At 40.9% G+C, this 27550-nt stretch overlaps 3 protein-coding genes across 9 annotated transcripts in view; 1 reads left to right on the top strand and 2 right to left on the bottom strand.

Annotated features, from left to right (window-relative positions):
• The window catches only part of MYH11 (myosin heavy chain 11), a 63268-nt gene extending 48289 nt beyond the window's left edge, over positions 1-14979 (bottom strand). For both annotated transcript variants that reach the window (XM_074885797.1, XM_074885798.1), the window contains exons 1-4: positions 14686-14979; positions 13402-13500; positions 6642-7000; positions 1915-2071 (exon numbers count right to left, since the gene is read on the bottom strand). In XM_074885797.1, coding sequence (XP_074741898.1) covers positions 1915-2071; positions 6642-6983 — 499 coding nt within the window. In that variant the 5' untranslated portion in view covers positions 6984-7000; positions 13402-13500; positions 14686-14979. The remainder of the gene's footprint in view (positions 1-1914; positions 2072-6641; positions 7001-13401; positions 13501-14685) is intronic.
• A 4255-nt stretch (positions 14980-19234) lies between these two features.
• On the bottom strand, positions 19235-24904 carry CEP20 (centrosomal protein 20). 6 transcript variants are annotated; one of them, XM_074885484.1, is made up of 5 exons: positions 24825-24904; positions 24135-24332; positions 22881-22965; positions 21908-22050; positions 19235-19667 (listed from the first exon to the last, which is right to left on the bottom strand). In XM_074885484.1, the coding sequence occupies exons 1-5, from the start codon at positions 24850-24852 to the stop codon at positions 19591-19593; spliced, it is 531 nt and encodes a 176-aa protein (XP_074741585.1). In that variant the 5' UTR covers positions 24853-24904; the 3' UTR covers positions 19235-19590. The 6 variants fall into 6 exon arrangements, with proteins under 6 accessions (XP_074741585.1, XP_074741586.1, XP_074741587.1 ...); XM_074885485.1 differs by having other exon boundaries at positions 21908-22047; XM_074885486.1 differs by having other exon boundaries at positions 21908-22047; positions 22887-22965.
• Positions 24905-27363: 2459 nt separating this feature from the next.
• Positions 27364-27550, top strand: part of LOC141950530 (multidrug resistance-associated protein 1) — a 59132-nt gene continuing 58945 nt past the window's right edge. Inside the window, exon 1 of the mRNA XM_074885473.1 lies at positions 27364-27517. Coding sequence (XP_074741574.1) covers positions 27512-27517 — 6 coding nt within the window. The 5' untranslated portion in view covers positions 27364-27511. The remainder of the gene's footprint in view (positions 27518-27550) is intronic.

Raw genomic sequence — 27550 nt, 5'->3', positions numbered from 1 at the left:
GTTTCTTATAATTGTGGTTACATAAAAAATTATATTTACTGAATCACGTTATTTTAGAAGAACCTGCCCTCTCAGTCCTAAACATATTTTACATGCCTGTGTTCATGAATAACTCTACTATTACAGTAGGGAGGAAGGTCTGTTTTCTTTTATTGTTGCTTTACTGATCCTCCTCTGCCGCACTGTAGCTCTGCCTTCTGGGGTGCCCTCAAATAAAGGAACTGAAATAGCTCCAGAAAAGAAATGTCACATAAACCCTAGGAATAAAAAAGGTTGATATTGTGAAGCAGGTACCTAGTTCTTTGGGTTTAGAGTTGAATTAACTATATTTCAAACTCTTATATCTGAAAATGTAGGATTCTAAAGTTAAGAACGCAAGATATAATTAGGTAATCAATTTATGTAGATAATCTTCAGGAGTTTAATCTTCAGCAGTTCTAAGAATTTCGTTATCTGGATTGTTTTGTTGGTGTTACAGTTAGTACATACGAGCACTCAGGACTTTTTTTAGGGAACAGAAGAACTGTTTTGATGCCTTTGATATCAGTCACAATTGGTGTGTGTTTATGTGTATACATATATATATTGCTTGCACCAAAATGACAGGACTTTGATTATATTTTCAGTCAGTAGAAGTCTGCCTGGGGCCAGGCAATTACACTTCTGTGGGTTCGATGGCCTGGCACACACACATAAGATGATCTTTTGTGGGGAAGGTCTTTGTCTAGTCTAAATCTTGGTTTAGAAAATAGCAACTGACTATGATATGCCAAACTGACTCTTTGTAACTTCTAGTAAATTAATCAGATTTGTATTTCAAGTAGGACAAGCACAGGAGTACCGTAATCCCTGTGATTAGGAAGTGCTGTACACCTGCAGAAATACTGTGCAATTTCATTTGCATAGTCAGATAAAGTGCATAGTGGTTTTGAATAGATTAGTTTCTCTGAAACAATCACTGTTCTGTGTATGTATGTAAATATTACAAATCAATACCGGGTACTAATCTAGCTGCTAAACTGAAATTTTGAGATCCTGTTTATTGTTTTCACCAGTCTTTAAGCTCCAAACTGGGGAGCCCTGAACTTTAGGGTCAAGCCTGTGAACCTTCCTGAGCCAAAGTTACTAGCCAGAATATCTGCAGGATCAGGCTCCTAATGAGCGCATTTAAATTTCAAAGCATTCTGTAGAGTCCTGGTTTCCTGGAGCACCTGAGGTCTGTGAGATGGCAGCCAGTCACACCCCTGTAGTCTGTAGTGTTGCAGCCTCATACTTCCATCACTATAGCTTTTTCATCCCTAAATTATGATTTTTCCTTAGAGCAAAAGCCCCTCAGTCTGTCAGTAGTGACTGCAGAAGGAGGAGAGCACTGTGAATTTCAAAGGTTTTGTTTTTACCGTTTGGGGCCTGACTGCTTTCCCATTGCTGCTCCTTGCAGTTCTTGTTAGAAAACAGAGCACATCTCAACTCAGGGCTCCAAAGCACTGGACTGTAATGAAAGTAGCCCCAAAATATATTTTGAATTTGCTTTGCTAGGGGGGGAGAAAGAGAGAGAGGAGCAACACGGACAGATCCAGCAGTGCTAGCAGCTAACTTTGGAATACTCTCTGCTGGTAGAGAGGGAGCATTTTCCATGCCCGTATTTGCCAAAACTATTTGCTTGACTTTGAAACCTTCCCACATGCCTCAACACAGATGGGTAAAAGGATTGTTTTTCCTTTTTGAGTCACAGTGTTTGTGGACTGCCGTTCCTGCCAAAGAATTTCTCTGAAACTTCTAGAACGCCTGTGTCACCCTCCATAACAGATCTTTTCTGGCTGAGCTCCTTGCAAGAACGCATGTGGAGTTATAAGGTGTTTTCTCCCACGTTAGCGGGCAGCAGTTTCTAAGAACTGCAGCATTAAACTTGCCTACCTTGCAGCATGCTCCTGTAGGCTGTGTCCGCGATAGCATAGATGTGGGGTGGCATCTCGTGCCTCTTCTTTCCTTTGTACATGTCGATAATCTTCTCGGAATAAATGGGCAACTGTTTGTATGGATTTATCACAACGCAGAAGAGACCTGAATAAGTCTGCAAGGAAATTAGAATAAAAAACGGAATTAATATAATGTGCTCTGTCTAGTCTGGGAAACACAGGCATCAGCTGCATTAAACTAACAGGATTTTAGCAAATAACATTCTTCTGTATTCTGTGTAACAAATGAAGCAGTGATTTCTGAGTGTACGTGTATGGGTGGTTTCCAAGTGCACAAATAATTGTTTCCAATAAGCAGACTGCTAGAAAGTATGTGAGTGCAGCAAGCGGTAGAAACACCATGATCTGATGTTAGAGCTTCTTGACTTACTTTCAGTACATAGTGAATCACCCTTATCTGTGGTGATGTAACAAATGTAATAATTCATAATATTTCTTTATGTGTATTTTCATTCCAGAGTATGTCCTCTGCTCAGGTAGGTGTCAAATTTTGTTAACTGAAATCCTAGGTAGGAAGCTTGGATTAATGCTAGAAGTTTTTTTTTAAAAAAGATTATATGAACACCACATAACAATAATGACTGATGAGAGTCCTTGAAAAGAATTACTCAAGTTCCAAATAGATGTCTTAACAGAATAGTCATGCCTTCACTACATGACTCTTTCTGTAGGAAATGTAAAGAAAAATGTGGTTTTTGTTTATAGTTTAATGAAGGTATTCACATAAAAATATATACATAAACAAACGAGAACATTGGCTACCAGATTGCTGTTCATCCAGGTTTTTTTAGTTGTGTTTTTAATTTTCCTTCATTTCGGAATGCTCCAGCTATTGAACTGGAGCAGAAATAATAGCATATGATAGTAGATAGTGAGCCATATTTCACAAACAGTTACTAAAAGTAAGCAATTTGCAAGGGTTTTTCACTAAAAAAAAAAAAAGCCCCACCTCAAAATAAAAAATTACGAAGTTATGAGATTATAATTCCAAGGGTATTGTTATATTTAAGATGGCTATGGCTGTTAGTTTTAAAACTGTGTCAGTTAAAAAAAACCCTGAAATAATGAAATGACACTCTTTCTGACTTAGGCATAAGTGGTTTTGGATATTTTTTTTTTTTTTAATGCCATGCTGTGTGAACGAGTGCTTTGTGGCGGGCAGTTGCTGCTGTGCCTCACTCTCAGGGCTGTGCCCAAGGATGGGTCAAGCTGCCTGGGTTCCACCCTAGGAAGCACTGCAGCACAGGACTGTACAATGGCATCTGGGAGGCTTGGCTCTGGGCGCAGGGATTGCCCTTTCCTGACCATAATAGGAAATGGCACAACACAGTCTCGGTACAGCCTGAGCTCTTTATACGGTATTCAGCAAACACGGCGAGAGCATCCGTCAGCCTCCAGCAGCGAGGAGCAGGGTGGGTGCTCCACGCTGAGCAGGAGAAGGTTTGGGGTGCTCTGGGTGGTGATGAAGACCTCTCCTACTGTTTCAGGTTGTGACTGTGTCACCATAGTCTCAAGTCAGATAACAAGAAAATCAAGCTCAAGATCTTCGCCACCTCTCAATATCCCCAAGCTAAAACTCTTGATGTGGAAGGTAGATAATTACTGTGATGGATTTTCATTGACACTGGAGTTCAGAATGAAACTGTGCTAATCGTGTCAAAATTAACTGTAGTGCTGCTGGGACAATACACTTGAAAAATGACAGTTTTTTGTCCTAGAATGACCACCAAGGCCCTTAAGGAAAGGATAACACGGTCTTTTTTTCGGTAGCAATAGATTTACTGTATGCACTCAACTAATCACTCCCAAACAAGTAAAATAATAGGAGAGTAAATTTCAAATTCAGAAAATTTAGGCCCCCTTCCCTGAGATTTCTAGGCATTTGTTTGACTTGCCACATGTAGAGCTGTTTGCACACCCAAGCAGACAGTAACATATCTTTGAAGAGCTAACTTTGAGGCACAGGAAGCAGGTTATTAAGGCAGGGCAAAAGCCTGAGCTGATGAAGTTCAGGAATCCCCATTTCTAACTGGACTGGGACCGATACCATCTCTCACCTTGGGAAAGTTAACCAAGACCTCTTGGTTTCACCAATTGTAGTTCTAGGTATCTGCTTTGCAAGGATTTGGGGAAACCAGATTGATATATGTGATGTTTTGAAGATAAGCGAGCCAGTTGGCTAAGCATGTGATTGAAAGGGGGGGGGAAGTTGAAGTTTCTGTGCCTTAAATCACTCTCCTTGAGGCACAGTCTATCCAGAGAGGGGGACCCCCAGCTGTGTCTCTCCCTAGAGGGTCTGGAGGCAGAACATTATTTGAAGTATCTCAAGGATAGTGTCCATAGGAGTGCTGAGCTTGTGTATCTCTTTGACAGCCAGTGCTGATGGGTATTTAAGAGTGACTAGCACAAATACACACATTTACAGTGTAAATGCCTAGATCTGGGCAGAAGAATCCCACCTCTGGTTCCAGTATGCATATATAGTTTTCTGTATTTAAGAAAGCATTTTGCACTGTTAGGCAAAGACTGAATTAGTGGCGCCTATGAATACAGGCACAAGAAACTTGATTCCACTCTCAAATCCACTGAAGTTGCATTGCTATTTTATTGATGTTTATATAATCATTTTTGGTCTAATTTGTGTGTGGACAAGGCACATTCTGTTTGCTCTGAGCAATGTGAAACATGAGTTAGTGGCAACGCACTTCTTGCCCTTCTTTCTTAATTATCTGTGATGAAGGAAAAGGCCAGTGTACGGTCACTTTGTGAATTTCTGCACTGAATCTTTTTATTTAATAATATTTAGTATAAATGCAAGGGACAGATGATTTGATCCACCAGGAGACGGTTGTTTACAGTTAGTTTTGCAAGTGGATGAGACTCATTGTGTTTAGATGGCCCCTATTTATTTTTTTTTAAGAGGTATGACAGTATCTAGTAGGGCAGCACCGTGTAAGGCTGGAGACTTTTAAACAAGTTTTAGTTACTGAAAATACTAATAACTTGTTGGAATACAAGTCCAAATAATTTCTTTATAACTGCTAATTTACCTCCATCTTAAAATCTAGTCTCTTGAAAAAGAAAACTTTATTTCAGATACACTGCCATTTTTGTCTCCGTTAAAAATTCTTTGATTTCTGATTGCATTATCCACTTTTGGAAATTAATTTCCTCCTCCTGTAGAAAGTGGAACTTCCACAAAAAATCCACAAAGTAAACATAGTAGAAATCCTGGAACAGAGCACCAGAGTGCTGCTGAGAACACCAACAACAAAGAAATAAACCCCACACATTTTATCCCACTATTCTTCTACTAATTCTTTTTAGATCTTGCAACAATGCAGAACACTTTCAGAAAAAGTCTATTTTAGTAACTAATGCTGCGTGTTCTGACATAATAGCACATAATTCCATATGTTCACCTGCAAACTTAAAATCCAGTAAACTCAAATACTGAAAATATGAAAAGTCTAGCTGCTTTCAGGAAGCTTCATGATGAGCATTTTAGTACATTCCTGAAGGAAAGATCTTCAGTTTAGCTCTTTGAAGTTATGCGTAACAATTAAATAGTTCCTTTGTGGTCCTATATATAACTATCTTATTTTCTGCTTAATTTCCTACTTTCCAATTTAGAATTCATCATATTAATAATGAGAGGTCTACTCCTGCTTCTAAAACCTTGTTACTCAAGCTCTGTACTTTCTTTTCCCTCATCAGTGGTCTGTCCTGCAAGTAAAATTTTCACAGATTGAAACTGTAGATTACTTTTCTGCAGCACAGCGTAGGGATCCTCCATGTAAAATCAAAGATAACAGCTAAGTTCCATGAAAACTTTCTGTGCTTTCTTACTGTGCAGTTTGCTAACTGTTGATGCAGATAGATTACAGAGTTATTAATGTCAAAATATGCTTGTGTTAATATACTTGTGTGGACTGGAAAACAGAATACTCTTGGCCCTAATTCACATGAACACAGAAAAGATTATAATTTATCCAGGCTTGTCTGAACTGTAAATTGACCAACAAGAGGGGGGGAAAAAAGTTTTGATGGGTGCATGACTTTGATTCAGTAACACGGTGGTGCATATGAGTACTCTCACTTGAATTCCAGTGGGTTTATTCATTTATTCAAACATAAGGTTTTACTCAAGCACCCACCAAACCAGAACTTGTCAGCTGCCTTTCAGTGGGAGTTTTGCCTGAGAAAAGACTGCATGATTTGGCTTTTCCGTATGTTCTTTTTGCAGTTTACTAGAAACTTGTTCAGGTTGACATTGAAGTTAATTCAAAAGTCCCTATAGATTTTTTTCTTTTTTTTTTTTTTTTAACAGCAGGACTGAGGTGGTGTTCAGCTATCAGAAAGTACTTTTCAAACCAATGATATCCCTTCAGAATTAGCAAGTTTTGGGGAAGAAACCTTCATGTGTTTTAATTTAGTTAAGTAAAGAGGCAATTATTAAAGAAGCAGGAGAGTCATGGGGAATAAAGTGAACTAAATACATTTTTTGTTTAGGATGACATTACTGTGGGTTTAGTACTTGCATGGCAGTGTTACATGCATGTGTAACGTGTTACACCCCTTGGCAGTGGGTGGAATCCACTCGTTTGTGACGGGACATAGTAGCATGCAATGGCAAATGCCATATGCATGTTTGATTCTACTTACATAAATTAAACCTGAGAAGTATCTCTCCCTTAGATTGTGCAGCACTGAAGCTTCGTTGAGGCAAGTCAGCTCTGCCATGTCCTCCACTTTGGAGAACTTTGGAGGGTTCATCTTCTGGATGTCATCCTTGCTCAGTGTCACTTTCTTTCCATTTTCTGCCAGTTCAACTGTCACCTCATCCCCTTTCTCTTCCTTGATACTTGCTGCTTCAAATCCATGTTTCTCTGATGGAATCCAAACCAGTCTCTTTGCTGACCAGTCAGCCTGGGCAAGTGGGTTGTTAATGAAGTTTTTGTCCACAAAGAGGAATTTCTCATCATCACTGAGAGCTTTTTGAGCCATTTTGATTCAGTAGACACCTGTTGAGCAAGCAAAATATTTTGCTTTAAAGGGAGGCAAATGTGGAGACGTTTCAGGCAAAACACATTTGTCAAATCTGCCATGTGGTAAATCCAAAGTGCTATAGGTCCTGTCACATATCTCGCATTTCCATGCAGATACTTTTGGGTACCATCTTAGATACCTTGGAGTATCTGTGTTTGGATTCCCATTCCTTTGTTATTGTGTCTGAAATCACCTAAGTCAAAAGCTTCATGGCACTGAAACAAATGACGACACCTGGGCTTATTACTTTATGTTGTACTGAAGATCAGAGAGAAAAGTAAGGTGTAACTAATGTCTGTGCAATGCGACTGTCAGGACTGTACCAAGACTACCAGCTGAACAGCTTCCTGCAGCCTCATTTATTGCCCATCACAAAGTTAATTGAATTCGGATACATATAGAATTTCTTATCACCCAAATACTGTTGAGTGCATACTGAAATACCAGTGCAATAATGAAATAATTAGTGGAAGAGCACTTCCCAGGCTGTGCTCTAGAAAGGGCAGAAATGAACTTTTCTTGCAGAGGACTATTTCCGATCACTCTAATACCATTTAATTTGGAGAAGAGTAAGGTTAAGAAAAGGTCAAAAGGAAAAACAGAAAAAAAATTGTTTTCAGTACTGGTGATGAAGGAGAAGTAATTTAGAGTTATCCCCTTCCCATGGTTCAGCAGTGGGAGCTGATCATTTATGCAGGGTAAACGTCTACCACATGAGAGAGAATAGAACAAGCCTGGAAACTGCATCAGCTATTAGATAGTCTGAACCACGATGCTCAAATTGGAAGGATGATACATCTGTGTCATGCAGTTGCACATGGATAAAACAGCATTGTGCAGTCGCACTTGGATAAAGCAGCTGGATGTGTCTGCTCTCTAGGTGAGAGCAATGGGAGGGTTTTGGCTGCTTTGCACCGTGTTTGGGAGGGAGGAGGCAGCTTCTTTCCGGCCCTGGCCTTTGGAAGTTAGGATGTAGCTGCAGGATGTAGCTGTACTGGTAATGCTGGAGCTTTTGTAAGTGTTCTGTCCTACGGGAGACACAGCTCTAAATGAGGAAAGGAATAAACAGAGGACTTCTTGTGGTTTGCTACAGGGCAGGAAAAAAGTGGTGCTAATCAGGAAACCTGCCATGCAGTGGAGCAGAGAGGGGAGCTGGGGAGGAGCAACACTGGGGAGCAGGGAAGAGTGTGCGCCCAAGAAAAACATCTCTAGGAGACAGAGGCTGTTTCATTTCCTTATTGAGAATCAGTTTAATATTTACAGCATTCAAACAAACATGAATCTTGAGGGAGCCTGGAGAACTGACTGCTAAAGATGTCAGCAATCAACCCATAAGCAGAATGATATTTGTAAAGACCAAGCTCTGTGGTATGTAGCCAAATGGACACCCTGTGCTCTGGGAGTATCAGAGATTGGTTTCCAAATATTTGTCCCTGAAGCCTTCCCACAGATTAATGTTTTTTTACAAGGCCAGACCATGTGAGGGGTCTGAGAAAGAAGCATGGATCATGCAGAAGGTGACATAAAGCTTAAAAACAAAACTAGGATTTTGGAGGCGCCTAAGAGGGTTAGATGATATCCCACTGAAATTCAGTGGAAATTAGATGCCCCAGTTCCTTAAACTCCCTCAACAATTCTCTCACTGAATAAGAGAACAGCTTTCCTCTAAATGTTCTCATTCTAGAGCCACCAGCCTTGCCTGGAAATCCCTAAAAGGAAAATTCACCCAGGTCATCCATGCACATGTAATGGCGTGGTGGTGTGGTGGATGGGAGGGAGACCCTAACAGCTTGGATCTGTGCATTGCCACTAGCCCTTGCGCGGTGTTCCCCACCATTGAGTTTCTGCGAGGGAGCTCTGTAGGATGTGGCTCTTCGCTCGCTCCCAGGGGATTCTTGGAAGAGAGCTGCAAGAGGAAACTATTTGACCTATGTGTGGATTAAGGCAGAAAATGTTCCCTTGTTGCCAAGAGGGCTGGTAGAGCCGCACAGTTCCAATAATGGAGATGGTATTCTCTCCAGCTAAGCTTTCCAGCTGGCGGCCACAGGGTGAAGCCGGCTGGAGAGGGGAACGGAGGGAGTGCTGCCCTGTCGCCGGGGCTGCGGCTCTCGGAGCACAGGGCTTGGGGAGCAGCAGGAGCCTGCCATGGCCTCTCTCCTCCTGCTGCAGTAGCAATGACAAGGCATGTTCTCTGCCCCACTGCCCCAGCAGCACCGGAGGAACTGCTGCGGCAATGGAGTGGGAGGATTTCAGTCCATCCTAGGCCCAGAAGAGAGAGCTGTATGGTTGTCCTGCAGCATCAGAAAGGATGGATGGTGCTGCCTGTAGCTAAGTGCCAGCATGTTCAAATCAATAGGAATTTGGTACTGTGTAGAAACATCAAAAACTAGACTGAACTGCAGAGCTGAGTTTCACAGAGTCAAATCCTGCTACTTTGAGGCTGCCCACAAACAATGATGATGGAAATCAAACTGCCGAATCATCCTGATCATCCACCTCAAAAACCCAACCGAAGATAAAACTGGTGGCCTGCTACAAAGCATGTCACTAGTGGGATGACCCAAAAGTTCTTCGCTGTTTTGTTGCCCAGGGACTAACGGAAAGTTCCTTTCCTTATTACACGTGGAGTCAAAAAGATCTTCCACAGATTACAGCATGAAACGGAGAGCTGGTCTGTCTGTACTCAACTTTATTTTCCTACTTCTTCCTGCATGTAAAACTTTCTACACCTTGTTAGTTAAATTCACTCTTTTTGAAAGTGAAACGAGGTTGAAAGGTATAAGAGGTGGCATGAACTGCAGAGCTTGGAAATACAGCTTTTTATCCCCTACATCTAAGCACTATGTTTGACTAGTTTTAAACATGGTAAGAATAGACCCCCTACAAGAAATAGGGAATAGACAGTCTGAGATGGATCTTGTAACTCCTCAGAAACACAATGAGGAGAAAACATGGATTTGTGTAAAAAGAACTTTTCATGACTGATCCTCTGGAATCTGAGGATAAAGTTTGAGTAGCAGCTGAGTACCACTGTAGTAAAAAAGGAAACGTAGTTATGAAGGGTGGATTAATGAATATTAATAGTTTGATCTATTAATGAATATTAATTAATGCATATTAATAATAAAGGTAGGTTTCTGAATGGAAGTGGTAGAAGATGAGCTCCACAAACTCAACTAGATTTGTCCTAGTGAGGTGCTGTGCACTGAACTAATGAGCTGTTGAAACTTTCTGATTCATAATTGGCAGTAAACCTTCTGGTCCACCTCTGATCAAGACTAAGCTGCACTGGTCCAGCATATGATTGATATTGGGAAAATGGGGGAAAGATTAATTACTGGCTATTGAGAACATTCCCTGAGAAGGCAAAATTTACCCCTTAGCCAGTTCCAGGGTTCCATCTATAGGGCTGACTGAGACAAATGGACACCAATATCTTAGCTGTGCAAAAGGTGGGAAGAGGTTCTCATCCATTCTTTTAGGTATATGAAAGCCCAAATCCCATACAAGAGTAAATACTTTTATACTCAGAGGTAACCTATCCTGAGGAAGGGAGGCAAAGCAGTCACAAAAATACTACTGATAGGAAGTTTCTTGCCTTGTAAATGTGCCAGATTACACTGAACTGGATCCGTCGGTTAAACTTGTCTAAACCTCAGGTGTGCACGTACACATGGGCGTGCATAATCCCACAGTTTACGTTCTGTTCCTCCTGCTGTCTCACTGCGGATATATCCAGCTGATCATCACTGTCTTTTCCCTTATATCAGTGACAGAAGTTGAATGCTGTCTTCACAATCAGTTTATCCTGAGTATATTATTCCAAGGACAAAGTATAAATATCTCCAGGAAGTGTACTTTAATTAAAAGGTTATTGGCCAAGCAGAATTGCCTCCTGGGTCAGAGCTTAGAGGGACTGCTTTTTTCCTAATGAGAAGATAAAGGACATCCTCTGCAGGATGTGCATATCAGTATAAAAGCTTATCACAGCTGTACAGGGAATAATTATTAGAAGAACATATAACCAAGTATGTGAATTATTTTCAGAAACCAAGTCCTGATCTCGTAAGTGAGATGGAAGAGTGTAGCAGTAACCTGCTGCTTGACTCAGACTGCATTTTTTGGGCTACAGTACTTCTTGGCTATGTTCTTTCCAGGTTACTTATCTTTTACTTTTCCAGTACTTAACTGAATTACCCAGCTGAGCATTGGTTGAATAAAAGAAAATCTGGGGGTGAATCCTAATCTTGTGATCTTTATTTGAGAACTGGTTCCCCATCACTATTAGCTTTGTCATTAGCACTGCTGCCAATTCCTCCTGGCCTTTCACCTCTCCCCACGGGTTACTGGGACCACCCCTCAAATGCTTACTCTCATCACGGACATTTTCATCTGAACATGGAGGTATCATCACTACTAGTTTATGGTAGAAGGAAAGTCTGTATTTTAAGAAAACATTTGCAGTAATTTTATGGAACTGTTTATTTTTCGTTGTTGTTGTTGTTTTGTTTTGTTTTTTTTTAATAATGCATTCTCCATGTACTTTAATCAAATTGTCCGTAAGTGCCTTGGTCTCCTATCAGGTCTTCTCACCTCTGTTAATGCAAATTACTACTTAACTCTGATTAAACACTTGATAGCTCTTTTAACACTTCAAAGAAATTAGCCCAGGTTATTACCTGTGTTATGAACCGTAAAAATTGGAAAAAAAAGGAAAAAAGACTTGAATTGCATCATGTGGGGATAGATTCCCTTTATGTGGAAAATATACCCCCAAATGTCATCTATTAAGTAAATCAGATTCTGCATATTCATTAGAAGTAATAATCCATATTTTAACTGGACTTTGCACAAGTTGGAAAGCTATCTCTAGCTCTTGGCTTCTAAAATTAACATACTTAAAAGCTAGCAGATTTGCAACTAATAAGTCTCAGTGAATTATAAAGAGTCGGGATCCTCTGCATACATCTATGCATGCTACCATATATGGCGATGTTCTTTTCAATACTAGCTGTTCCACAAAAATGTAATGATAACAAATTCAAAACAAATACCTTTTAGGGACTAGGGTGTCAATTGCAAATGAGATAATAAAAATCATTGTTTACATCTAAGTGAATACAGCCAGAGGAGTATCATGTACTAAACTAAAGTGACTACTTAATTAAGCACTTTGCTCTCTGGGGGTTCATTGGTTTAGCCCCTGTGTTAGTGGCTTGAGGGAACTGTGAACTTGGGAAGTTCAGCAAGTCAGTCTGTCCAGAGAGTCTTGCTGCAAGCTGCCTGTCAGGGCAAAGCTTTGAGTGAAAGAGAAATGGGCTTGTTTTTAAACGAGTGTATTTTAGAAGAGGTTTTACTGAGACATATGTATTAGATAATAACGACAAACCTTCTGATTTCCCTTATATTTAAAATATCTCATGTTGCTTCTTGAATATGCACACACATACGCCTCTCATACATAGAAACATTTATATAGGTGTGCATGCACGCATACATATACGTCTGTGTGTGTGCGTGTGAAAGAAGCCAGTGAACTTTTGGGATGACAGTGAAGCTGCTTTCTATACTGCCATCTACTGTCGTCTTAATTTATGCATAGTATTTTGTCAAAGTTAAAAGTTTGCTTTATTTTCCGTTTAAAAAACAGGCATGTCACATTTGAAATTACTCGCATTAGTGTCGTTCAGTGAATTATCACATTAAACGTTCTCAGCATATTAAAAATATACATATGTAATGCTAAGGCATTTTTGTAAAAATGTTTCAATTTCTCCTTCTAATTTTTAAGCATTCTCCCTGTTTAAAGAACAAGTAACTGACAAACTACTTATTTTATTTGGTTATAGTTTCTTTAAACAGCATGGGAAGTGCACTACGTTTCTTTACTAGGACTGAAAAAGTAGAAATAGTTAAAGGAGATCAGCAGCTGAGGCTACCTTCGTTACTGAATGCACGTGTGCTGGTTCCCTGCAGCGGGTACCTGCCACCACCGCAGTCACAGCACCTTGCGGGCTGCGTTGCCGCTGGCGTGGAGAGCAACTCATGCTCTGCAGCCAGCGCCTTTACAGCTTCACCTGGTGACAGCAGTCAGAAGTGACTAAGGAACAGGCTAGAACATCTGTGCATGCTTTCAAACGTGCATGGTCTCTAATGCATTTTAAACAGAACCCAATCGGTAATACACAAATCACGATAAACCATTTGAGCGTGTCTGATAGGTCTGTTCCCATTCCTAACTCGTATGCTATCAGCAGGTTAATTCACTGAATGTGTTTGCAAAGGAGCATAATAGCTTGCCAAATTGCTCCATCCCAAAGCGTGGTGAGCCCCCAGCCCTGTCCCCAGTGGGATCTCCGCCCCCCGCGGTACTTACAGGCGTCTGATTAGGGGAGCAGAGGGTGAATTGGAGAGTCGGGAACCTGCACAGCCACCAGCTGGGACAGTCCGAGTCCTCGCTGCCTTTGCAGCCTCCCTATATAGAGGAGGAGAATCTTGTCAGTGGGGAGGGGCCCTGGAAACCACGTCCTGCTGGAAAATCCTCTCGGTACCTGGGTTAAAAAAGACAGCCTGAGCCAAGGACCTCATTCCCAGCAGGGCCTAACCCGGGGCTGCTGCCCCTGCCCCGAGCCCCTCTTTAGGGAGGCAGGCTGGTTCTGGCTTTCGGAAAGGTGTGAAAGGGGTGCCCCTAACTCACAAGTTTGGAGGTTTTGCTTTGTCCTAGGGTGAAACTGTTAGGCCGGGCAAATGGACCTTTAACTCCTTCCTGCCTTGGCAGCATCCTTGCCCCTGGTGGCCCGCTGCCTAGAAGGACAAAGGGCAGGTGGTCACGGTCCTGCATGGCACAGGAGGTTTCCCACCCGCCATCAGTGCATTTACTTGGAGCTAAGTCAAGTCCCTGAGTTCGGGGCTTGCTTGGGAGAGGAGGGTTATTCCTAACACAGCCAGGATGTGTGGGTGGAGGTTGCTCTGGGTCTCTGTGTGTTTATGTGACAGTCAGAGCCTGGGGCTGGTTTAAGCCTCCTTTGCCCCTGTGGAACAAGAGGGTTGTTTCCCACCTTCCCAATGCATTTGCCGAAGTTTCTCTTGCAATCTGGTGTGCAGCTCAGTTCCTGAGAAAGCCTGTAAATACTATTTCATATATAAGAAATACCTCCCTCTGTCCATAAAAGGAAGCAGATAAGTGATAAATAGATGAGGGGGAACAGTCCCCGGGATGCAGTGGAAAGAACAGGCAGCAAGCACTGTGTACTGGGGGGGAGAGGAGGACAGGGCACTGGGAGCCAGGCCTGCAGGGGTTAGGGAGTCATCTGGTCCTCGTCAAACCTTCCTCACACCCCTCAAACCTTCAGTCCTCAGCTGTCCCCCCTCCTTCCCCTGTTCATATCCAACAGCCTTGTGCAGTAAGACCTGTGGATGGAGACATCCCAAAAAGGGAAAGCTAGGATCCTCTAGGAATTCCCATCAACATGCCAAATACAAAATACCGAAACAACCCCCTCTCAGCAACAGACTAAATATGGTGTATACCCAAAGGATCAGAGCACAGTCCTGGGTGAAATAATCTCTCGACATCAACAGCCCTGTCTTCTCTGGAAAATAAAGGCTCCTGGGGAAGATGGATGAGGCTTATACTGGTCTCAGCATCCTAAAAAAATACCTGAGGGGAGGCTGGGCTGAAAACCTCTGCTGTCACTTGGTCAAAGTACCAGCACTTGCAGCTGTGACGGACCTGTAGACCCTTCTTCTAGCTCTGGCTAGCAGTGAAAAAATTTGGGTAAACAGGAGAGAGGGGAAGAGCATCGGGGTTTCTGTCCTGCAACATTTCGGAAATATCAGGTATGGACTCATGTTCAGGCCTTAGCTGGAGAAGACCAGGTTTGCCAACACAGTCGCATGGTCCCAGCGGTTGCAGCCTGTCCTTCCAGATGGAGGGTCTGTCTGCTGAGGTGTGGGGCTGCTGTGCAACCGTGCAAAGCCCTCCCAGGACCCGAAAGGCAGCAGTGTCATATCAGACTTTGCACGTGTGACTGTGTTGGAGCAAAGCCAGGGGAAATGATCGCCAGGACATAAATCCAAGAAACTTGCCCTTGTTAGCAGAAAGTTCCTCGCAGGGTAGTTCACCCTATTTTTTTGCAGTTTCTTGGTTGCAAACTTAGCTTTTAAATAGGAATATAATTAACATAAAATCATGAACTGCAAGGGGATCCTCTGAAAAGTCTGATCATTATAACATGCATCAAAATTGTCCTAAGAAGTTCCTTTTAAACCCATGCAGTTGTTTCACAGAAATAGGCACATTTTAATAGTAGCTTAAAAAGGAGTGGAAATTATTCCAGCTGGTTTGCAAACCACTGCATGTGCACATGCAGGCTTGCTGCCTGAGTCGTGTGTTTAACAGAGGCACTGGTGGAGGGTGATATATGACGTGACATTAAAGCGAGCTGGAAGGTCTAAAAAGTATTACTGCTGGGACTGAAACAGTTGCACTCTGGAGCCATGTGGGGCAGGAACTGATAAGTGTAAGCATGGCTTCCTACCTTCACTTAAAAGTTAATGTAAGAATATACTAATATAATAGCCTAGTTGGACTTTCCTATATGTTGTGGTATTTTTTTAAACCAAAGTTGCCTCAGAATGAAAGCTGTTGATTCCCAGTGGACTATGCCTTTGTGACAACAAACAAGCTTTATTTAAACCCCCCTACTGATTTGTTTATTTAATTACTTTTCTAGAAAAAAACAAAGTATTGAGCAGACTGTCCTTAAAATATGTCCTTGCTGAATTTGCACTGTAAATATTGTACTTGGGGGGAAAAAAAAAAGAGGACTCAAGAAGGAAAGAAATGAACTTCCAGCTGCCTTACCACAGTGTAACCTAAATACAATGGAGGAAAAAAAGAAAAGCATGGATGGTGGCGTTAGTTTGTTAAATAATATGTGTCAGGTAAGCAATTTTTTTTGTTTAAAAATGTTTTTACCTATGTTTACTGACCACATTTCTCTAAGGTGACATGTAATAGGAACTGACAAGTGTACCGGTGGGTCACCACCTGTGTTGAGCTGTGCTCTTGCAACAGGAGGGGCAGTCTGCATCCAAACTAGAACAATTAATCATGGGAGTGGTCTGACGAGGGAAAATAGTCACCAGCTGCTTAATGCTGAGCTTTGTGCTTATTGCTGGCTGCAGGTCAAGTGAAGTGTATGAAGCACACAGGTCAATTCTGAATCAGTTGAACACGAACTGCTATTGAAAGGGTGTCTTTGCAAGTGTGAACAAATATTTTGGGGTTTCTTTTCCTAAACATAATCACCTAATGATAATAACTTCTCCGGAAAACTGATCAACTGACACCGAGATTCAGCTTGATACAAAGGGCACTCAGGAAGGAAAGCGTAACCGACTCCTTGGAGCGTGTTGATAAAGCTTAGAAAAAAATTTCCCCTGTGCATGACAGAAACTAATACCTCTGAAAGAGCACTGATGCTGTCGAGTCTGTAAACATAGTTTCCTCTGATTCTAGGGGAGAGCAAAAATTTGGTTTTAAAGAATTTTTTTTTTTTTAAACTTGCGGGTTAAGTTCTTCCAAAGGGCTTTCCAGATCTGATATCCACACCAAACTTTACTGGCTCCTTGTCACCTTCACTTGTGATATCATGCTTAGACAAAGAACAGCCTATTTTAACTTAATTCCCTCCATAACAGTCTCAGTTACAGTGTTCTATCTCCAATAGAATTCAGAAATGCATTTTGCTCATTAAAATCCCCAAACTTCTACATGCTTTTATCTTTTCTTTTTCATTTTCTGGTGTCAGTAGAAAGAATAAGGGCAGTTAATGCAAGACATCACTGTCTGTAATTAAGCTAGACAAGGCTTCTTAAATTATTTGAGAAAATAAATTTTGTCCGTGCTCACCTAAGAGGCAATTTCGTCTAAAACCTGAACCTGTGACTCCAGGATTGTGAATTATTTTCACCTAAATACTGGCCTCACTTAGCTTAAACTTTTAAGGAATTATTTTTTGCGAAGTGCAGTATTGTACAGGCTTTGCAATTCCTCTTCATCTGTTAACAAGTAAGGCAGCCTGACATTCATAGGACTCGCTACATGTCTGCATCTTGAAAGATGCTCTCATATTTCATGTACTGTCAGGATAAATGCTAGACCATTAATAATGTGATTAGATCAGTATATTTTCATAGACATATTTCAAAGCTTCGTTGTACAAATAAATATCACTGGAAATACACTTTAATTAGATTTTAATTTGCTTGTACAATGGGATTGTTCCCAAACCCCGAATCTGTACTGTAAGGTATTAGAGAATTTGATGAAATGCATGTTGCACCAAGAACAAACGGGCCAGCTTCCACCCGCTGTCCCAGCGCAGGATCCTGACAAAGGGCTGAAGCTGCAATCCTCAAAGAAAATAGTCCTGAGATTTCCTCTGTCTTAAATGGATTTCTTCTCTGATTTCAGATATACACCCTTACCTCAAAGCTCAGGGAAGGACACCCTTGTAACTGCCTCTGCTTTCATGGCTGCAGAGACCATGAGCCTGCTGAGTTGTGTGCCTGGGAAAGGGCAAGTACCAAACACCCCTTTGCCTTCTTCAACTGGAACAAAAATTGTATTTAATTTCTACCATTAAAAGTCCATTTCCCAGGGAGCTCCATGGCACCTGGGCAGCTTCTGTATGATCTATGGTGAGAAGACAAAAAGCAGATGCAGGGGCTTTGGTCACACTGGAAGATTTGCATAGCATAGAAGGTTAGAGATTCTGTGTTTCCCAGAACCTTTTTCTTTGCCCTTGAAAAGACAATTCAGATTCCAAATATACATAACAATTTGACCCACTGGTTTATGGAGAAACAGGGGTCTAGTGTTTAACCTCTGAAATACTGAAGTTAAAAATTCAGGGATTTCTGTGGCTGGAGCAATCATATCTGCATTGTTTAAAAGTTCATTTTTTGCAACTCTCCGTAGAGGCACTTTCAGCTCATTCCAAAATGAAGGTAATTTGCAAATAACAGCTTAGAAGACCATTTTTTCTACTAGTATTTTTAGACAGAGAAGTTGAGAGAGGTTAGTGATTGTGAATATTTGCATTAATGTGGCAGGAAAGACCCTAGTAATGAGGCAGAATCCCGTGGTGGTAGTTTTGACACAGATGGCTCTTCAGCCAAGCAGGGGACCCTGACGGTGGTGTTGGCACCGGGCAGACAGTGGGGGCATAGGGAGATAAATTTGCTTGCTTGACCCAATGGCCAATTATATGTGATGCAAAGCTACAAACGACTTAAAGATGGATTTGACTGAGGTATATTTGCAAACATATGGCCTGCCCTCTTGGGAGATACTTATAAATCAGCAAATGGGGAGCTGGCAGCATTGCCACTCACACGAAGGGGATGAACTCATTGCTGAGGCTTCAGATGGATAAATGCAACTTCTCCTTTCAACCTGTAACTGTTCTCTGCAATTTCATGTTAGAGGCCAGGCTGCTTATCAAAATAAAAAAAAAAAAAACCCAACCCGTAATGCTAACTGGGTCAAATCAAGATAAAGGTAAAACTTTGCTGTCTGTACAACTCAGGGTCCTTTTACTTGAAGTCACAAACTGCATGTTCTCTTCCTTTTTTTCCCACTCACTGTACTATTTATCTAACAAGATTTTTTAAGAATGCAACCCTAGAAATTTATTTACAGAAAACTTGTCTTAGTACCACTGGAAACATTAACATCTATTTGTTTTGTTAAAATGAGTAGAGAAAAATAGCTAACCTGATACTTTTGATGTACCCCTGTAAGTTTGGCTTTTAAAATAAATTAGCATTTCAAAACATGTAAATACCTCAGCTAAAAAAAAGTCTGGGAATTAGTAATCTACTATAAACTTTACTTTTAGCTTTGCCTGACTTTGAGTTTCATGTAGTTTGGGGAAAAAAAATCACAAGTTCCTCCCCTCCCATATACTAGTGTTACACCGTACAATTTATAGCAACTCCAGATGGAAAAGACTTATGCTCATTTGTTTGCTGGCATGAAGATATATATAGTCCTCATTTCCGGAGAACTAAAACCAACTATTCCTCTAAAGGACCTTAAAATTTATTTTCCCATACTTATCCGAAAGTAGCAGCTTCTTCTTTTTAAAGAAGAATTCTTAAAATGCTTACTTTGAACACTTTCAGAATACCACACAGAATAAAACTGAAAAATTTTATTCAGAAACACAGGAAAGACACACAAAGATATATGGAAAATGCAGAAGTGATAAGGTAACTGATAAATTTTTATAAAGTACAAACAGTATTTTTAGGCCCAATTCTAGACACAGTCTTCACTAATCTGACTTCATATACAGTCTTCCTTCTATCAGCACTGGAGGAAGAGAGCCTTTGCTAACGTTTTTTTCCTTGACAGTAAGTATGACCCTGCCATCCTGTCTCAGGGGTAGATCTAACAAGCTGAAATGGTCCTGCTGGACATATCGGGGAAATTAATGCGAAGAAGAATTTCTTAATACAGAACTTTATATGAGAAATTAGCATATGAAAGGTATCATCTGTTTATCCTTTGTAAAACAAGGGGCTCTTCGATGCTCGTGCCAGCCATCTTTCCTGGTTCTGGAATTCTATCTGAAAATGAAACAAACATAAATATTCTCACACATCTGGAGATCCAAAGGTATAAGTGTTATTTTTCTACTATTACCAACTTTAATACAGAGTATCATTATAGGAAACTCAGGCAATTTTACAAATATATTTTTCCATGCAACTGTATAAGAGCTTTGCATTACTAAAGATGATTTCAGACAGCTTCAACTTGGCTATGGTGAATGAACTAATGGAAACACCAGATTCCACGTGTTTTATTAGGATTCCAAGTCTGTGTATCAGTTTATTGGAATATTCATTCAACTAAATAAGCAAGATAACTTCCAATATGAAATGCAAGTTAGATGTTAAAATATGAGACTTGGGAGGGTTAAGTTTATGAATGGACATGATTACCTTAATACGCAGCCTAATTAAAATAGCTAGATAATTAGTATTTTAAAGCCACTGCCTTTAGGTCTCCACTGACATATTCAACAAACACATGCAGAAAGTAATTTCAGACTACAGTTACTTAAAGGTTAAAACCCTTAAAACTGTGCTATTTTTGTTTAGTTCAAAAAGCACTGTGCTGTCATGTCTTATGATTAATCCTGAGTTTTGTAACTAACTCGAAACAATTAAATCCCCATGTGAAATTATACTGGAGTCAACAGGGCAAGGTGACCCTGCACAGAATCAATTTCAGAACTGAGGTTCAAAGTTATACTTTAAAAACAATTTTTCTATACACTGAATTTGTTTTTTTAAATGGAGACATTGCTGATAGGAATAATTATTTTCTAACAAAGAGATCATTTAGAGCAGTTTTGGTAATGAAATGTTATTTCTTCAGCCCCCTCTTCTGGCAGAAGGAAAATAACATTGTCTCATGAATTAACTGTTAAGAAAAGGTGTTTTGTACTTCTCTCATGCTTTTTAGATGTCAATAATATCTCAGGCCTTGTATTTTTCAAATTTTTGGATACAAAATAAATAGTTGATAGTACTAACACAATAGTACTAAATTCTCACAGTAGAAAGCCAAGTAATATGCCAAGCAGACTCTCTGAAGGAAAAAACTGGACCAATGATTCCCTTCATTCTGTAGCTTTGGCAGCATGAACTGTAACCAGTCAAAAAGCAGACCAGAAAGGGAAAATAAGATCTAGCAGTGTTCTACTATAGAGCAATGAACTCAAGAGCTTAAGCTTCTGCAGTCACTGGGATGTGAGTTATGTCCTCAGAAAAGGTTTATGCCCATACACAAAACTGACAGCTAAAGAGTTAAGAACTTTCTATAGAAATTAGGTAAGTTAGAACCGTTGAGAAACAAAGAGATACACCCACTATTTAACATAGTTTACTGAGAATTTAGGTTAAATTTTTGTATTAATTTGCCAATGTAATAAGACTGTCTCTAGGTGACCCTTTCCGGATTTGTAATAGTATAAGGGAGTACAATTTGTCTGGTTTAACTTTTAGCAAAATGGCAAAGCAATTTGGTAGATGACCTTTCTGATACTGAAAATTGGGATATTAGTATTTTCTGGTCTTTACCAGTAACTGCAGAGGAGCAAAACTAATTAAAGTAGTACAGCTGTCCAATTTAAATGACTTTTCAGTTTTTACCAGTCCAAGAGCCTCAAGAGAATAAAACTAAACAATTAGGTATTTTCCCCTTCCCTCTAGTAACTAACAAGCAGCTACAGCTACCACAAGGTAACAGGAGCTTCACAGTACCTTGCTCTGTTAAGAAATTAACTTTGGCTGTCTGCAATTTTTAAAAATGTCTGCTTTATAAATAAAATACATTCCCATATAAGAGAGAAAGTTCTACTGCTGACACATCTGAAGTCAAGCACTTCGGAAGGCAATCAGATTTGTATGCCATATATGCTGTCCCATTAGCATACCAGGAGAGAGAAGCAGGCCCAAAAGTTGGTCACTTATTTAAACAAAGGCATATATACAGGTTGTTTTAGAAATCATGGGTGGGTCTTTCTTGAGTTGGATATAGTAGGATCTTTCTTAAATGAATACATGAGCAACAGGTATGGTCAGGTCACACAGCTTAATGGTATTGCCTAATGGTATAAACACAGTTCTGCTGAAGAACTTTTCTTACAAAAGAGGTGTGTCAGCTCAAAGTATTCCTTGCACAGATAAGGAAGTACACTGTCCATCTGCATGTTTATGAAGTTATAAGCATATGTATCATATGGAAAATCCAGTCACAAATAAAACTTCTGCAAAAATGACCCCATACCCCCACCCACCTTTTTGATTTCTCTCAGTAGGTGGTTTCCCAAGGTTCTGCTTTGGATAATTCAGCAAAGACACTTTTGGAAGGATATTCTGGGTACTTTCTTCATTACCACCATGTAAGAAATGAGAGAGAATTCCATACAAGAGAGGTCTGCTTAAGAGAGAAATGAGAAAAGCAGTCTATGAAATACTGAGCATTAAAAAACCACCCTTTCCTCAGAACTTCTGAGACGTTAATGTTTACTTCTAGAATATGCACAAATGTCTTTAATTATTTAAAATATGTTATGCCGAGTGTCATCATATAAATAAGCACAGACCTAAGCCCCCCCTGAACACCAACACTCTCCTCAAAAGCTTGCGCTATGAGACACTCTCAGCTAAGCTCCAGATCCCCTGGAGGTGAGGAACCAGAGCATACTTAGCACAGGAACACAGATCCACATTCTTACTCATGCAGGACGAAGGATCAGACTTCGCTGGGCTGCAAATCCTAAACTTGATTCTTCTTAAGCACCTGACAGATTCTGACAGTACAAGCTACAGAGAACACTGAACGTGTTTAAACCTGCTTCAGTACCCTAGCTCATTAATTGTATTGGAGCATTGTGGATTTATATCTAATCTCAGAGTACAATAATCTTTTTATTGCTCTACAAAGCAACTCACTGATATGCAAAGAGCATATCCGTTTTCTGCTTCTGACTGTAGAGAAGACTGTAGTTACCAAAGAGACTTGTGTTTTGGTGTGCAAATACACTACGTGGAGAATGCTAGAGTTGACAGAATTAAATTTTAGTTTTGAGTATGTCTGAAAATGGCCCCATGTTTGACACTGTGAGTTTGAATCCAGCATGTCAGAGCAGCCCTGTGATCCAGCCACATTTCAATTGGTGAGAACATTTATATGTGATTTATAATAACATTAAAGAGAAAAATATATGCAGAACAGAATATACTGTGCATTCCAAAATCACTCCTTACACTGACTTTCCATTTGCGTCTTCGACTATGTTCAGCTCTTTGGCAAGAAACTGTCTATCCAAGGGCACTTCAGGCTGGCCAGATTCTGGAAAAAGAGATTTCCCCAAAATTCTAAGACTGTTAAGGAAAACATCACCAATTAACTTTTAAAGACTGCTCAGAAGACTTTGAAAGAAAATGAGAGCACACACCTCCCTTTTAAACTATTAATACCTACCAGTATATTGTAATTCCAGGGAACTCACTTAAACATCAATACTTCATACTTACAATAGCATATTACAATTTTTATCTTCGCTCTAAAGGAATCTAAGAAAAATACTAGTCTTACAATAGAAAGATAAATTAATCAGGCAAACAACTCTTTCTCTAAAGAAGTACTGTTATCAAACAGATTCCATACATTAACTACTATACAGACTGTCTCCATTCCCTCTTCTTCAGATGAATCTTTGCGTCTGTAATTTTAATAGTGAAATATATCAAATTAATAAATAGCAAATGTAATTACTGTATCTAAGCACACCTACAGAGCTTCAAATTTCAAATACAAGTTAGCAATAGCTGCAAAAATAAGTGCAGTACCATATAAATTACGGCTGCTATTTAATGTTGAAGTCTAAACAGCTCTGAAATACTGGTATTTTAGCACAGCCAGTAACAGTAACACTGAACTGCAGTTGTTAAAAAAAATATGGACCTTCTCCATATTCTTCTCATTTAAACTGAGGACATCTAACCACATTTCTGATACAGTCTATAGGCATGAATTGCCAGAATTGCTGTAATTCAGACTATCAACTACTTTATGTATGTATTATTTATTCCTCAAAGAAATTTTTTTCATTTGTAGGATTTATATTATTTTATTTTATCCAAATGCCAGTGAGAAAAAAAAAAAAGTGATAAATGCTTTAAAAATATGGTTAGCCATTTTCCAAAACAAAAGCAGATATTTCAAGAAAGGTATTTTGATTTTGCAGGCTGCTAGCAAGTTTTCTTGCTCTTGCATCAACTGCTTTGTCAAAGCATTTACCTTAAGGATAAGGAGCAAAGGGTAAGTTTTCTTGCAAACTAATGGTATGATTTGGCTTAATGCTGCAGGTAAACCTGTGAAGAGAGTGTTCACATCTTTTTTTTCCAAGTGAACATAGGATTGTGCAGCTTAGTCCTACTTATTAATTTCATAGTAGCAGTGGAATTACTCAAACAGTAAATGTTAATCCAGTAACAACAAAAATTCAGCCCCAATACCTGCTGTTAAAACAGATGCTGCGTATTTATATTTGTTATATTCCAGGTATTCACGAATTAGTTCGTTGATTAAGAGATTTTCATGAGACAGTGGTGGCCGTGGTTCACTTTGGTCATCCAGTGCATTAAACACTTCAGCTCTGATCCTTGCTTTTATTTGTCCAAGAGCACCTCTTTTTTCCAGCGTGTCCTTTAAAACTATTACCATAAAAGAATCTGTTAATATACAGCCAAGCGTATTCAAGCAGCATTTGTCATCCACAAAATAAACATAATTTCGGCATATTCTCAGTGAATAAAGATAAGATACCCGCACTGCGCATGTGCCAGTAGGTAACAACAGCTGGAGCGTTACAGATAAAATTCAGCCTTCCAAGAAGTCACGCATTATTTTCAGTGGTAAACATATGTTCTAGCAATTTCAGAAGTGGGCTGTTACTGGACCAAGATGTTTTTAACGAGTGAAAACCAGTCCGAGATCAGTGAGAGGGGCAGAGTGCTTGTGTGGAGGCTTAGCGACCCTCTCCTGCAGCTCCCCCCCGGGCGGGGTGAGGCGCCGGCGGCCCATGACCGCCCGGGGCGATGCGAGACCCGCCCGGCCCCCGGGTGTATGAGGAGAGCCCGGTGCCCGCCGTTTCGGCGGCCCGAGGTGCCCCCGCCGCCCCCCGAGCCCCCCGCCACCCCCACCACCTGCTTTCAGCTCCGCCACCGTCGCCATGGCCCCAGCGCCGCGCCAAGGCCCAGGATGGGGCGGCCCGGCGGCGGCAGGCGGCCACTGCGCAGGCGCGGGGCTGGGAGGCGGGAGCGGGCCCTGCCAATCGGGCAGCGCGGGCGGGGCGAGCGGCCCGGGCGGGGGCGCTGCCGGGGGCCGCGCGCGCCGCGGCTGAGGGGCCGGGCGGGAGCGGGGTCCCCCCGCGCGGGAGCTGAGCCCGGTGCTGCCAGGGTGTCCGCTGGCGGGGTCAAGCCGGGATCAAATCATTAGCGGCGCCTACGTGCTGTGTGTGGAGTTCCCGCCCGGTACCCTGCCGGTGCCTGCCCGCCGGCCAGTCCTGCCGGCTGGGGCGGGGGCACGGACGGCGGTTTCCCCTCTGTAAGGCTGTCAATGTACTTTGTTTGAAGGGAAAAAAAATATCAGAAAAGGAAACGTGCAGCGGAGTTTTGTACTGAGTCCCCGAAAGATGAACGCTTAATTAAAAGGACTCGCCAAAGATGAGCTGTTAATTAACAGGGCTTGCCAAAATGTAACCGTATACTGGGTGTTTTGCAAGTCTCTGAGGATCCCTGGTGTGTCGGGAGGCATGTGTGTGTGCTTCACATTGCTGGGATGAGTCGGCACTGTTTGTTTTGTGAATGTATTAAGTTATTTCCCAAAGGAAATTCAGCTGGTGTGGATGAACAAACTGGATTTGTCATGGTCTAGATGGAGCAGCCTGCTTGGGCTTGAAAGAAAATGTGAGTCTTAAGCAGTAAACCGCTTACGGCCTTGAAGGGTAGGGTGGGGTTTTTTTTGTTGGGATTTTTTTGGTTTTTTACATTTCCTCTCAAAGCAAGTACTCTTATTATGAGCTTCCAAAGAACCTCTGGCAGGGGGCAATAAATAAAATTCAGGAAAAAAGGAGGCTTTAGAAGTAATGGTGAAGTTGATCTGTTCCTGTAAGGTAGCAGTAACCTTTGGGGAGTCAGCAGCAGCGTGTGCCTCTGTCTATCCCCAGGCTGCTGCCCAGATCCCTGGTGCACCTCTGGTGATGGGCAACCTCTTACCTTGAACATACAGGGCGTTTTTGCAGTCCAAACATTTTTTTCTCTGTATCCTTCCAATTTTCTTCATGCTGTTGTGCGTCACTGTTCTATTACACCCAATTTCGCATTGATAAATTGTTGCTGTTTTCCACCCTCTATTTTCTATCCAGCTTTAATTTGTATCCTACAGAGCAAAGTTCGGAGATCAAACCAGAATTTTGTGCAGTGTATTTTGAAGGTTTTTTTTCCCCCCTGATGGCAAGGAAATGCCTTACAAAATAAGATTGCATTTTCTATTTTATGTATTAATCTTTGTTTTGAAAGATGCTGTTCTGACGATGGTTTGTGAAATCCACGTTCGGTGACTTTCTGATACTCTGAGGTCTTGGTTCTGTATCTCTGTAGGGTTGGGCTTGTGTCGGTTCTGTTTTTTCTCCTCCAAATATTTTGGGTCTGTTACATTTTGCCTCTGAACTCTTCTGCTTCCCCTCACAGTAATTACTTAGTCTGCATTTTGACTGCACTTTTCGTTTACATCTTTGTTGTTGCTGTTGCTTAGAGTTTCTAAGGGAAGGAGACACAATTAACTGAAAGGGAACTGATTTGAGGTGCAGATCCAAGTATCTTTATTTGGATCTATTTATAATGAGAAACATCATTAATCTGATGCATGACTGTTGGTATAGGGACAGTATGAAAAATCATTATATTGAAGTAATTGGAAAGTTTGAATCCTGAAAGTGTAACTTAAGTTTTGTTAGTCTTTTAGCATACAATAGTATCTGGAGAAAAACACGTGTGGGTAAAAATTTATTTTTCTTGACCCTCCTCACTTCAGACTTATTTACTGTCTTCTTGTTTGGAACAATCCCTGCATATGATCTCTATATTCGAAATAACTGTCTGCTGTATCATTTCAACTGTAAGTTTATACTCTATTATTGCCCACAGAATATGTGTAAAAGTGACAGCTCTTAGAGGTTGTATTATCTATTTAGCATTTTTCCTGGTTTACTATTTTATTAATAATGCTACTAAAAAAGAAAAGATCTTCCAACTTAACTATAGGATAGCTTGTATCAATTGTCAGAGCTATTATTGTTTATATGCGCTGCAGAGCAGCCAGGAGGAAAAAAGTATTCCTTAGAGCTGAGGGGCAGTAGGATAACAGATGTTGGAGACTGTGATGTAGCTTTTTCAACGGGAGTCATAGTGAGCATTGAGACATCAAAAAACAACCCACAAAGGTATTTAATATGATTTTAAGATGAATGTAGAGAGTGCACAAAACAGGACAGAAATGTTCTTAAATAAAAATAAGGGGAATCAAACTTCAACATTTAGCTGTTCTCTTGCAATACTATACAGATTTTAACATGGTATGAACTAAGCTATGGGTTATCTGACACAAACTTGTATGGCTTCCGACACCCGATTTGTTTAGTTTGATCTTTTTGTGATGATTCTGCTCAGTTCATCGAGGCATACGTGACCTCGGCGTGAGCTGAACTCTGCTGCTGCTCCTCCACCTGACACCCCGGGAGTGAGAGCCAGTGGACAGACCAGAAATGCGGCGGTTGGATGGGCAGTCTGGCCATGGCCGGCCACCAGCACAGCTCTGAAACTGCAGCGAAGGCATGCAGGTGAGCAAAGAAGCAACCTATGATGCGTTTTTG

Source organism: Strix uralensis, chromosome 16 (assembly GCF_047716275.1).
Source record: "Strix uralensis isolate ZFMK-TIS-50842 chromosome 16, bStrUra1, whole genome shotgun sequence".
Classification (NCBI taxonomy): domain Eukaryota; kingdom Metazoa; phylum Chordata; class Aves; order Strigiformes; family Strigidae; genus Strix; species Strix uralensis.
The sequence above is the reverse complement of the archived record's forward strand: the minus strand, read 5'-3'. Positions and strand labels throughout refer to the sequence as shown.

Coding starts and splice junctions, on each gene's coding strand:
- CEP20 (XM_074885484.1), bottom strand. CDS start 24,852: ATGGCGACGGTGGCGGAGCTGAAAGCAG. Junction 24,333..24,824: donor GGTGGCGGAGCTGAAAGCAG/GTGGTGGGGGTG, acceptor TTATGGTAATAG/TTTTAAAGGACACGCTGGAA. Junction 19,668..21,907: donor TACTGAGAGAAATCAAAAAG/GTGGGTGGGGGT, acceptor TTTCATTTTCAG/ATAGAATTCCAGAACCAGGA.